Source organism: Dendrobates tinctorius, unplaced genomic scaffold, assembly GCF_039654945.1.
Source record: "Dendrobates tinctorius isolate UK_male_01 unplaced genomic scaffold, ASM3965494v1 ptg000075l, whole genome shotgun sequence".
Taxonomy (NCBI): domain Eukaryota; kingdom Metazoa; phylum Chordata; class Amphibia; order Anura; family Dendrobatidae; genus Dendrobates; species Dendrobates tinctorius.
Genome location: NW_027361743.1, coordinates 26,565,794 through 26,579,417, shown reverse-complemented (window position 1 = coordinate 26,579,417; position 13,624 = coordinate 26,565,794). Strand labels below are relative to the sequence as shown.

Sequence of the window (13,624 nt, the reverse complement as noted above, 5' to 3'; positions counted from 1 at the left end):
GAACATGGGTCCATATGTGACCAAATCAGACTTATATACATGTAATGAACATTAGAATTATTTTTATGGACATGGGTCCATATGTGACCAAATCAGACTTATTATACACATGTAATGAACATTAGAATTATTTTTATGGACATGGGTCCATATATGACCAAATCAGTCTTATTATATACATGTAATGAACATTAGAATTATTTTTATGAACATGGGTCCATATATGACCAAATCAGACTTATCATATACAGGTAAAGAACACTGGAAATATTTTTATGAACATGGGTCCATATATGACCAAATCAGACTTATTATACACATGTAATGAACATTAGAATTATTTTTATGGACATGGGTCCATATGTGACCAAATCAGACTTATTATATACATGTAATGATCATTAGAATTATTTTTATGAACATGGGTCCATATATGACCAAATCAGACTTATTATATACATGTAATGATCATTAGAATTATTTTTATGAACATGGGTCCATATATGACCAAATCAGACTTATCATATACAGGTAAAGAACACTGGAAATATTTTTATGGACATGGGTCCATATATGACCAAATCAGACTTATTATACACATGTAATGAACATTAGAATTATTTTTATGGACATGGGTCCATATATGACCAAATCAGACTTATTATATACATGTAATGAACATTAGAATTATTTTTATGGACATGGGTCCATATATGACCAAACCAGACTTATCATATACAGGTAAAGAACACTGGAAATATTTTTATGAACATGGGTCCATATGTGACCAAATCAGACTTATTATATACATGTAATGAACATTAGAATTATTTTTATGGACATGGGTCCATATATGACCAAACCAGACTTATCATATACAGGTAAAGAACACTGGAAATATTTTTATGGACATGGGTCCATATGTGACCAAATCAGACTTATTATATACATGTAATGAACATTAGAATTATTTTTATGGACATGGGTCCATATATGACCAAACCAGACTTATCATATACAGGTAAAGAACACTGGAAATATTTTTATGAACATGGGTCCATATGTGACCAAATCAGACTTATTATATACATGTAATGAACATTAGAATTATTTTTATGGACGTGGGTCCATATATGACCAAATCAGACTTATTATATACATGTAATGAACATTGGAATTATTTTTATGAACATGGGTCCATATATGACCAAATCAGACTTATTATATACATGTAATGAACATTGGAATGATTTTTATGGACATGGGTCCATATATGACCAAATCAGACTTATTATATACATGTAATGAACATTAGAATTATTTTTATGGACATGGGTCCATATGTGACCAAATCAGACTTATTATATACATGTAATGAACATTGGAATTATTTTTATGAACATGGGTCCATATATGACCAAATCAGACTTATTATATACATGTAATGAACATTGGAATGATTTTTATGAACATGGGTCCATATTTGACCAAATCAGACTTATTATATACATGTAATGAACATTGGAATGATTTTTATGAACATGGGTCCATATATGACCAAATCAGACTTATTATGTACATGTAATGAACATTGGAATGATTTTTATGGACATGGGTCCATATATGACCAAATCAGACTTATTATATACATGTAATGAACATTAGAATTATTTTTATGGACATGGGTCCATATATGACCAAATCAGACTTATTATATACATGTAATGAACATTGGAATGATTTTTATGAACATGGGTCCATATGTGACCAAATCAGACTTATATACATGTAATGAACATTAGAATTATTTTTATGGACATGGGTCCATATGTGACCAAATCAGACTTATTATATACATGTAATGAACATTGGAATGATTTTTATGAACATGGGTCCATATATGACCAAATCAGACTTATTATATACATGTAATGAACATTAGAATTATTTTTATGGACATGGGTCAATATATGACCAAATCAGGCTTATTATATACATGTAATGAACATTGGAATGATTTTTATGAACATGGGTCCATATATGACCAAATCTGACTTATATACATGTAATGAACATTGGAATGATTTTTATGAACATGGGTCCATATATGACCAAATCAGACTTATATACATGTAATGAACTTTGGAATAATTTTTATGAACATTGGTCCATATATGACCAAATCAGACTTATTATATACATGTAATGAACATTGGAATTATTTTTATGAACATGGGTCCATATATGACCAAATCAGACTTATTATATACATGTAATGAACATTGGAATGATTTTTATGAACATGGGTCCATATATGACCAAATCTGACTTATATACATGTAATGAACATTGGAATGATTTTTATGAACATGGGTCCATATATGACCAAATCAGACTTATATACATGTAATGAACTTTGGAATTATTTTTATGAACATTGGTCCATATATGACCAAATCAGACTTATTATATACATGCAATGAACATTAGAATTATTTTTATGGATATGGGTCCATATATGACCAAACCAGACTTATCATATACATGTAATGAACACTGGAAATATTTTGATGAACATGGGTCCATATATGACCAAATAAGACTTATATACATGTAATGAACACTGGAGATATTTTTATGAACATGGGTCCATATATAACCAAATCAAACTATATACATGTAATGAACATTGGAATCATTTTTATGAACAGAGGAGATGACATAGAGGTATATACTATATACAGGAGAGATGACATACAGGTAAATACTATATACAGGAGGAGATGACACATATGTACATACTATATACAGGAGGAGATGACACACATACACTGTATACAGGAGGAGATGACATAATCATTATAATTTGCTATAACTAACCATAGTTACTATGCCCGGGCAGCGCCGGGGTCTTCAGCTCTTCATATATATCGTATAGATGTCACAGCATCTTATGTAGTTTTTGATGAACATACCCGACCCTCCCTGACAAGAAACCATATGATAGCAACAGTTCAACATGGCTTATTAACAGATGTTATGTCCAACAGAGACTGTGACGAATTGCACAGGGGAAGGGGGGTGTCGACTTCGCTCACCTCGGGGGAGAGGAGGACCCAGCAGGGATCTGCTCTCTGGCGCAACCACTTTCCCCAGGTCAGTCAGGGAACTGCACCGTGGGCAAATAGTCGCCAGAAAGGCTTCCCTTATAGGTACGAGTTATTGAGGTGCTCCAAGTGAGGGGGTATACACATCACCAGTCCAGGCTGGGGATATATATATATATATATATATATATATATATATATATATATATAAACCTCTTGGCTGTCACTTTCAGGGCTCCTCACTAACACCGTACCATATGTTGCCATCAGTTCCTCGTTCGACATAAGCCCCGTCCGACAACAGGCTTATATCAGGTCAGAAACCAATCCAGGTAGCGTATAATATAACTAACCAAGCGTGTGGACGTGAGGATTCGTGTATCGAGATAAAAGAGCAGCCCAAGATTAGTTTTACATTTAATCGCCGTAAAGGCGCTCTAAAAATATACAGGTATATATTTACAAGAACAATATACAGGTATACAGTCCGGAGTGTAGTACAAGGATAGGGTATAGATAGGTTGCAATTACTGTGTTATGTAGCATCTGACCACAAGGAGGCGCTGATGGATCACAGGTCCAAATCTTAGTTACGTGGTGTTCCTGGCTGCGTCTGGTAATGGATCCTCCTGCCAGTAGAAAGCCAAAGCTCAAAATGAGCAGCTGTCTCTTATCTCCTAGTTTGTTCCCTCCCACACTTTGTGCCTACCTCTGAGCTTGTGCAGCCTATCTCCTGCCATGTCTGAGTAAGATTTTCTGTCCAGAACCGTGGAGGCTCCTAACTTTCTGCCCGAAGCTCTGAATGGACCAGCAGCTGTGCCACTGGATTCTGCTGGATTTTATCTGCGCATAGAGACTAAATATGACTACTGTATGTAGCTGAAGAGTCCGGCGGTGCCCGGGCATAGTCACTAACTGTGATTAGTTATAACAAATTATAATGACTCATACATATCCTCCATTCCATAGTCCTGTGCCCATATGCCCATCACACATATCCTCCATTCCATAGTGCTGTGCCCATATACCCATCACACATATCCTCCATCCCATAGGCCCGTGCCCATATACCCATCTCTCATATCCTCCATCCCATAGTCCTGTGCCCATATACCCGTCATACATATCCTCCATCCCATAGTCCTGTGCCCATATACTCATCACACAACATCCATCCCATAGGTGTATGTGTGTGTGTCAAGCCATGCCCTCTCCACATAGCGGGGATATCATCAGTTGATTAAGACATCATCAAATCATCATGACCTCACTGAATAATTGTGACATCACCAAATAATTGACATCATCACATCATCAGTTGATTATGACATCAACAGTTGATTATGACATCAAAAATTTTAACATGACCTCATTGAATAGTTATGACGTCAAATGATTATGAAATCATTGAATAATTGTGACATCATCAGTTGATTATGACATCATCACAATCATCGATCGATTGTGATATCAAATGATTATGACATCATCAGTGGGGCTATGTGGAGTGGGCGTGGCTTGATACACATACATACACTCGTTTTTACATATATAGATTACATTTCTCCCTCTGTTATTCCCTGCTGCAAAAGTAAAGATTTATTCCATTGAAATCCAATACATTGTCTTCTGATGGATGTAAGTGCTTTGTTTACAGCCTCACTGCGCATGTCCTTATTAGATCCCTGTCACAACATCCAGAGCAGCACATTGCTGATAGACTTGCAAACCATTAAAAATGCACATCTAAAAAGGAACAATTTTCTGGGGTATTTATTTGTTTACTTTTTAATAATAATATTTTTGTTTATATTTTGTATTATTGTTTTTTTTCTAAATTATAGATTTTTTTTATTTTAATGTTGCTATGCCATTAAATATTAAATGCAAAATATTGTCCTTTTTTGGAAATTAAATTTGCACTGCAGAAAACACGCACAGTGTATTGCAGTTTTCATGTTGCGACTCAGAAAGGGTTAAGGCTGGACCCGCAGAACAACATCTTCTCTTCCAATGCATTTACATTTTAATGTTTTTTTGTAATAAAAATGGCGGCTGTAGGAAGCGGTCTGAGGCATCACCTCGCCAGCGTATACCTGGCATGAACTTACACCGTGGACGTGTTACATAAACCTTTTTTTTTTCATAAAGGGGGGGAACCTTGTATTTGGTTGCAGTTTGCAGATTGATTTAGAATGGATGACAGCGAACTGGCACCAGCCCATCACTGACGAAAGCTGCTTATCCCCCCCCTTGGTTGCTATAGAGATGAACAGGAGCAGCGGAGAAGCTGCCAGTGAGAAAATCAGCGTCAGGCATCTGTGGGGGTCTGCAGGAGGAAGGAGGCAGGATCAGGGAGACGGCAAACATGGACTTGCATTGTGATTGTGCTGAGTCCACAGCAGCTGAGCAGCCATCAGGAAAGATTAATAAGACCGCTTTCAAATTATTTGGGAAGAGGAAATCGGGCGGTGGTATGCCAACGATATTTGGTGTCAAAAACAAGGGAGATGGGAAGATCACCAGCAAAATGGGCATGGTACGGAGCAAGACCCTGGATGGATTAGCTGATGCTGTGCTGGAGAACAGCAAGAAAGACGAGCAGTGTCCATCGGAAGCCGCTGCTGCTGATACGACGAGTGCTGACGCCAACAGCCAGGCAGTCACAATAAAGACAGATGTTTCGCCCAGCAGCCCCGTATCAAAATCACACAGCTTCTTTTCTTTGCTGAAAAAGAATGGGAAATTAGAGAATGGAAAAGGCGAGAATGCAGAACAGAGAGCTGGCAGCAGACAAAAGAAAGGACTCAAGGGATTGTTTAACAGCATACGGTGGAATAGAAAGGACAAAAATAACAAGGACGATAAAGAAGGGGCGATAGAAAATCAACCTGGCCTTATTTTATCCGGTTCTTTGACAGCAAGCTTAGAATGCATCAAGGAGGAAATACAAAAACCTTTGTGTCAGCCAGAAGTCCCTGCAGAGACTCTCACAGTTGATTTACCAGGTGAGGAACCTACTGAAGTCACCACCGTGCATGAGGACAATCAATTGAAAGCAACCGAAGAATCTCCCTGCACATCACAACAACCAATCCAACCCCAAGATGGGGAGGCTGAGGGTAGCCCGCAAATGGAGCACCATGACCTGCTACCGGAACCGGCTGTGGAGACCCTACAGGAAAAGAAGGATGAAAACATAACAGGTGAACTTCCAATAACCAGTATTTGCTTTGTTGAACCTGAGTGTGATAGTGGGCAAGAAATTGCAGTCCCCGACCCTTCTACTGTTGATCCACCCTCTGAGCAATCTTTTGATCGTATATGTTTGATGTTGGCTGATGTTACATCACTGAAAAGCTTTGACTCTCTTACAGGATGTGGTGATATTATTGCCGACCAGGACAATGATGGAGGCAGCGGTATCGGCGCAAGGCTTATCCATGGGAATGGCAAGAAAGCCATTGCCAAAAAGATTCCAAATATTATTGCGTATCAGGGAGGTGGAGAGGAGATGGCAAGTCCTGATCAAGTAGATGACAATGACATTCAAGAATTTTTGGGGATGATACCACCACCGGAGGAGGTGAGCAAAGAGGTGGGAAAAGTGAGTACTAGCAGGCAATCGTCAAGGGAGGAAAAACATACTGAGAGCCCAAGTGATATAACCATGGCAAAACCATCGAAGCTGAAGCAACTTGCTACTAATTGTAATGAGAAAGGGGATGTGAAAAGCCAAGGGAAGGAGCAGAGAGACTCTGTTCGGAATAGTGATGAAGGTTACTGGGATTCCCCCACACCAGGGCCAGAAGAAGAGTCTACTAAGAGTGTGGGTAAGAAAGCCCTATCCAGAGACAGCTGCAGTGGAGATGCACTCTATGACCTATATACAGATTCGGAGGAAAACACAGCCAGAGCGCATGCGGAAGAGAAAAGACCCTGCCAGGCACACACCAAGCCACTCTCACCAGTAACCATCACATGCCCCGTCAAGGCAAATTACACAAAGGACTCAAAAATACCTATCAGCATTAAACACCTGCCAGTTCATTCCCCAAGCCAGCCAATGGATACTGGTAGTAGCACAACGCCATCAGCTGCACAGCATCATCCTGTAAAAAGTGAACTTCCCAGAACAAAAATTCCAGTCTCAAAAGTACTTGTAAGACGGGTCAGTAATAAGGTCATAACGGGACCTTCATGTAAAACAGCATTGCATGAACCAGCCAGGAAATAATCGGACCTGTTACGGATAAACCAATTTGCTGTGAGCCGCTACCGTCTTATGGGCAAGCAGGCAACTGAAAGACGATGGTTGATTTTTTAGATGTAAAAAAACTTACATACAATCCAGGTCAAAATTTAATCACTATACAAGAAATAACATTTTCTCACTTTTTTCATTTTTTACGTTTGTACATTTGTGGTAATCTACATGGCATTCATTTCAGATATATTAACTCTGAAGAGTCTGTGAGGCTAAGGATGTGCATCAGAGGCATTTCGAAAAGTAATAGACTTTGGAAGATGGTGAAGCACTTATAACATGTCTTTATTCATTCGTTTTAACCCTCGTGGATTTCATTTCATAGCTGGTTTCTTTTTAACAGTCAGGGATGCAAAGTTCAGCTTCATGGCAAGAGCTGAATCATTTTGCCAAAAATAATGATGATAAATGCTGATGGTGTTTTTGTAAGAATGTATACAATAAGGCCTTTAAGGCTTGGTGGCAGGATGATGCCACTGACATAGGTAAGTGGTAACTGTTATTGTCCCTTTGGGTGGTAAATGGCTTAAGATACTTAATGAAAACTGAAATCAAGGTAGGCTTGGATCTATAGAATAACAAACCAATGATGTCTAATATCTAGATTGAATTTCCACCTTATAGCCCATTAAACACATTAGATGACTGTCGGCCATACGATGCTTCGGCCGATCATTCTCCCGGTAGCCATCTTGGCAAGATCTCCTATACACAGGAGCACTTAGCCGATCTCTACTGTGTTCTCTACAAGGGAGCCCCCAACAGACATATCTGCAGACGGCTTATATCCAGGAGACAATACGATCAGCAGTCCGAAATCAGACTTGCCTAATTAATACTTTCCTTGGCCTAAATTGTCAGGGGCTCCCATACTTATTGAGTTGTCAGCCGAACCCATCAAGGGTTCGATCAACATTAGTCTAATGTGTATTTTGGACATTAAGACAGCCAGATCTTTGTTAAGAATGTCACCACCTCTTGTATTGTATTGAACGATTGTGTTTGAGTTCACACCAGGTGATTTTGGAAGAGATAGCTTTTTCAGGAATCTTTTACCCTGAGTTCACTGAAGGGGCCTGGTAGCAGGGGAGCATTGCTTGTTTAATCTGATGTAACCTTTAGTAACCCATTCATTTTTGGCTCTCTTAATTTCTGTTCTAGTATGCGTGGGGGGGGGGATGAGTACCGTGGTGCCCAGCGTAGACAACCCCTTTATGTGTTTCTCATGAAGCTTCTCCTAATAGATTCTTGGGAATGATGCCAACATTGCTTTATAAAGGGAGGTCTAGCCTGTGTCTACAAGCTCTCCACAGGTAGCAGCTTCCTGATGAGGAGGAGATCAGAACAAAACACTACGGTCATGCTTTCTTCAACCAGTGATAAACAATGTTTCTTGAGGGCCCCCTATATTAAGGAGCTTTATAGATAAACTTTTCAATGATTAGCACAGGCTATTCAAGACTAAAGGTGACCGTACACATATAAGTAAAGTCAGTCAAACACGCTGATTTTATTAGGATCAGATGACAGTCTTATGTGTATGAGGAACAGATGAGCGAAAATATTCAAATTACCCTGGTCCACCTTCCAGTTCAGTTCTCTGTGGCTCCCAGAACAGGGCATTGTTCACTTTTGCATTGGCAGTCTTCTATCGAGCACCTTTGCCTTTTCCTTGGCCCCCTTGATGTAATGATATCAGGAAAGGCTTAGTCAATAGGCTATGCCTCAAAATCACTAGGTTCTTGGGGCCTAGTAAGCGTTAGAAGCATCCAGGAGGCCAGCAGAGGATTGCTGGTGGAGGAGTGAACACTGCTCTAGTTCAGCTGCCACAGTGAACCAATCTGGAATAGGAAAGGGTAGTTCAAACCTTTTTTCTTATCACTAATATTGAGGCTGACTCTTCCCGACAGATTATATTGGGGAAAGAAGGATTGGTCATGTTGAATTTCAATGCCTGATACTTTTGTTCCCTCTGGATTTTTTTGCTAGTACCTCATTCAAATGCCGCTACTCCACTAATTTTGGAAAAGTTTCTCTTTTTGTTCTGTGCGCCTCCCTTCCAAAGTTATGCCCACTGGTAGTAAAGATGCAAATTTCCCCTTCAACCATCTGGGCGTATACCAAAAATCTTCTCTCTGGGTGCAGCCGAGTTTTCATTGGCTACTGGCAGAGGAGACAACAGAAAACGCATACGGTATATAACATTTCTGTGATATATACGCCTTCTTGGTTGAAGAGAAAATTTATATTTTGATTTCCGAAGAGCATAACTTTAGAACAGAGGGGCACAGAAGAAAAAAGTAAAACTGTTTCAGAATCAGTGGAGTGGCATCCATTGGAGGAGGTACTCAGTGTAAATTAAAAAAAAAAATCCAGAGAAAGGTCCTCTTTAAACCAACCCCTGAGTTCTCTGGTAGAGGCTTACTCCTCTCTGCCCATTGAAAACACATGCACACTCAACTGCGATGATTGTGTATCGGGGTAGTGGGTTCAGAAGGAATATATGATGGCCTAATAAACATTTCGCCGATGGCTATTAAAGGTGATAGTGCACCTTAAGGTCTCATTTAACTGTCTGTATTCCAGATAGAACACCTGGCTTGATTTATTGAAGCAAACTTGAAGCACCATTGAGATTTCTGGTACTGCAAGTTTAGTTCAGTGGAATCTGAAGGCTTCTGGTTGTTATATCAGGATACAGACAATTAAACAAGCGTCAATTATGCCTCCGATGTAAATGCTTAAAGAAGTTGTCCACTACTTTTACATTGAGAAGTTGTCCTCTACGTTTACATTGATGGCCTATTCTTAGCCATCAATGTCTAATCGGCCTGGGTCCGACACTTGGCGCCCCCGCTGATCAGCTGTTATCGGTGTTGGTGGCCACGTCCAGAGGTACTTACTTGCCAAACTCTTCCATCTACATGTAGTGGCCACCGGAGAGTACTACACATCCGCCTCCTATTGATCTGAATAGGAGGCGGATGTGCAGTACCAAGCTCCGGACACTATAAGTAGATGGAGCAGCTCGGCAAGTAAATACCTACTCCTGGTAGCCTCTGCTGCCAACACCCATAACAGCTAATTGGTGGAGTTGTTGGGTGTCGTACTCCCACCAATCAGACTATCCTAAGGATAGGCCATCAATGTAAAAGTAGCGGACAACCTTATTTAATTGTATTGTTCAGGAAATGAAACTATATCCTGCTTTCTTCCAAAAATAGCGCCACTCCTATCCATAGGTTGTGTCTGGTATTACAGTGCCTACAAGTAGTATTCAACCCCTTGCAGATTTAGCAGGTTTACACATTCGGAATTAACTTGGCATTGTGACATTTGGACTGTAGATCAGCCTGGAAGTGTGAAATGCACTGCAGCAAAAAAGAATGTTATTTCTTTGTTTATTTTTTTTTTTAAATTGTGAAAAGTTTATTCAGAGAGTCATTTATTATTCAACCCCTCAAACCACCAGAATTCTGTTTGGTTCACCTAAAGTATTAAGAAGTATTTCAGGCACAAAGAACAATGAGCTTCACATGTTTGGATTAATTATCTCTTTTTCCAGCCTTTTCTGACTATTTAAGACCCTCCCCAAACTTGTGAACAGCACTCATACATGGTCAACATGGGAAAGACAAAGGAGCATTCCAAGGCCATCAGAGACAAGATCGTGGAGGGTCACAAGGCTGGCAAGGGGTACAAAACCCTTTCCAAGGAGTAGGGCCTACCTGTCTCCACTGTTGGGAGCATCATCCGGAAGTGGAAAGCTTATGGAACTACTGTTAGCCTTCCACGGCCTGGACAGCCTTTGAAAGTTTCCTCCCGTGCCGAGGCCAGGCTTGTCCGAAGAGTCAAGGCTAACCCAAGGACAACAAGGAAGGAGCTCTGGGAAGATCTCATGGCAGTGGGGACATTGGTTTCAGTCAATACCATAAGTAACGTATTCCACCGCAATGGTCTCCGTTCCAGACGAGCCCGTAAGGTACCTTTACTTTCAAAGCGTCATGTCAAGGCTCGTCTACAGTTTGCTCATGATCACTTGGAGGACTCTGAGACAGACTGGTTCAAGGTTCTCTGGTCTGATGAGACCAAGATCGAGATCTTTGGTGCCAACCACACACGTGATGTTTGGAGACTGGATGGCACTGCATACGACCCCAAGAATACCATCCCTACAGTCAAGCATGGTGGTGGCAGCATCATGCTGTGGGGCTGTTTCTCAGCCAAGGGGCCTGGCCATCTGGTCCGCATCCATGGGAAGATGGATAGCACGGCCTACCTGGAGATTTTGGCCAAGAACCTCCGCTCCTCCATCAAGGATCTTAAGATGGGTCATCATTTCATCTTCCAACAAGACAACGACCCAAAGCACACAGCCAAGAAAACCAAGGCCTGGTTCAAGAGGCAAAAAATCAAGGTGTTGGAGTGGCCTAGTCAGTCTCCTGACCTTAACCCAATTGAAAACTTGTGGAAGGAGCTCAAGATTAAAGTCCACATGAGACACCCAAAGAACCTAGATAACTTGGAGAAGATCTGCATGGAGGAGTGGGCCAAGATAACTCCAGAGACCTGTGCCGGCCTGATCAGGTCTTATAAAAGACGATTATTAGCTGTAATTGCAAACAATGGTTATTCCACAAAATATTAAAACTAGGGGTTGAATAATAATTGACCCACACTTGTATGTTTAAAATGTATTAAAATTTAACTGAGCAACATAACTTTTTGGTTTGTAAGATTTATGCATCTGTTAATAAATCCTGCTCTTGTGTGAAGTTTGAAGGCTCTAACTTATTTGCATCTTATCAAACCTGCTAAATCTGCAGGGGGTTGAATACTACTTGTAGGCACTGTACATCTTATCTCCAATTAAGTGAATGTGGCTGAGCTATAATACCAAGCCCAGCCTGAGGATAGGCGTTGTGCTTTGTAATGTATTGTTAATTCTCTTCATGGTAGTCTACGCCAGGTCCTATGTCCATAGACACACATAGCCATTCACTGTAGATAGACCGCACTGAGTATAAAGAGTTCTATTGGATGCTCATTCCTTGTGTGGGGGAGACGCAGGCCAGCACTGTACAAAATATAAAACAGATTATTGTTTTTTATGCACTGTGTGAAATATAGAGCAGCAAATCCTTTCTACCTGTACAGCACTTGTATAGACCAAATTCCGTCTTTTCCTGTGTATGCTGTATATAGGTGTATATCTACGGGTGTGAGCACGTTACTGTGCACATATGCACAAAGGTGACTTTCCTTGGAGGCATCGCAAATCATACTTCCAAAAAAAAAAAAAAAAAGGGTCCGGAAATATACACACAATTTAATATATGTTACTATTTTTATATTTTATATTTGTGTCTAATTGCCAAGTAGTGGACTAATGTCATTGCATATCAATAACAGATGGCTGTCATGGGCTGAGGCTATTGTAACATAGAATCTCCTGTACAGGCACCGCATATAGTAAACAGGTGTTTCATTAAAGATTACTTTTTGTTAAAAACAGCATGATCTCTGTAATCACTGATTAAACTGGTTCTGTGACTGCATTAACAAAAGCAAACCATAAGGACACAGGGGGGTTAATTCACTGGAGAGAGTCCTGCCCAGAATGCATGGCACCATGTCATCCCCCTGCCTAACAAAAGAAGCTGGATTTACAAATCTCACTTATCGCCCCCTAGAGGCCATAAATGGAATTACTGGTGGTAATGAGCGCACAATCCATCCATCATAGGCACTTCTGTATTTCTACAGACATTTGAACTCTACTATTTTTTATCACATCCTATAACGCCATAGATTTTAGTCCATTTTCTCAAAATATCCTTGTGACTGTGGCTGACTTACGATGAACCAGCCCATTCTGGGGTTTGCAATCGACAAATTTGCACGAAATTTTAGCATGTTCAAATTTTGTCGACAAAAGAAAATAAAAATTGATGTGGATTTATTAGATTACTAACAGGCAGAGGATGAGCACGATTCTATACTTGCCCCCGATATTTGGGCATCCGTGGCTAAAGGCCCACTTACACCGGCTGATAATCTGTCAGATTCGAACGCTACCGACCCATCGTTTATGATAACTGTGTCATGTGAATGACGCATCTAAAAACGCTTCTTCGTCACACATTAAATCGTTTACGTGAGTGAAAAAATTCTCGCTCAATCTTTGAAAATTGTGGAATGTGTGTATATGGAGATTGTTCGCTATAGTTCCTCAATTTGACCCTCAAAA

At 40.0% G+C, this 13,624-nt stretch overlaps 1 protein-coding gene across 1 annotated transcript; it reads left to right on the top strand.

The window, feature by feature from the left end:
• Positions 1–5,388: 5,388 nt before the first annotated feature.
• Positions 5,389–12,888, top strand: AMER2 (APC membrane recruitment protein 2). The gene is made up of 2 exons (XM_073583114.1): positions 5,389–6,313; positions 6,485–12,888. Exons 1-2 carry the CDS (start codon positions 5,476–5,478, stop codon positions 7,342–7,344), a joined length of 1,698 nt encoding a protein of 565 aa, XP_073439215.1. The 5' UTR covers positions 5,389–5,475; the 3' UTR covers positions 7,345–12,888.
• The last annotated feature ends 736 nt before the right edge of the window (positions 12,889–13,624 follow it).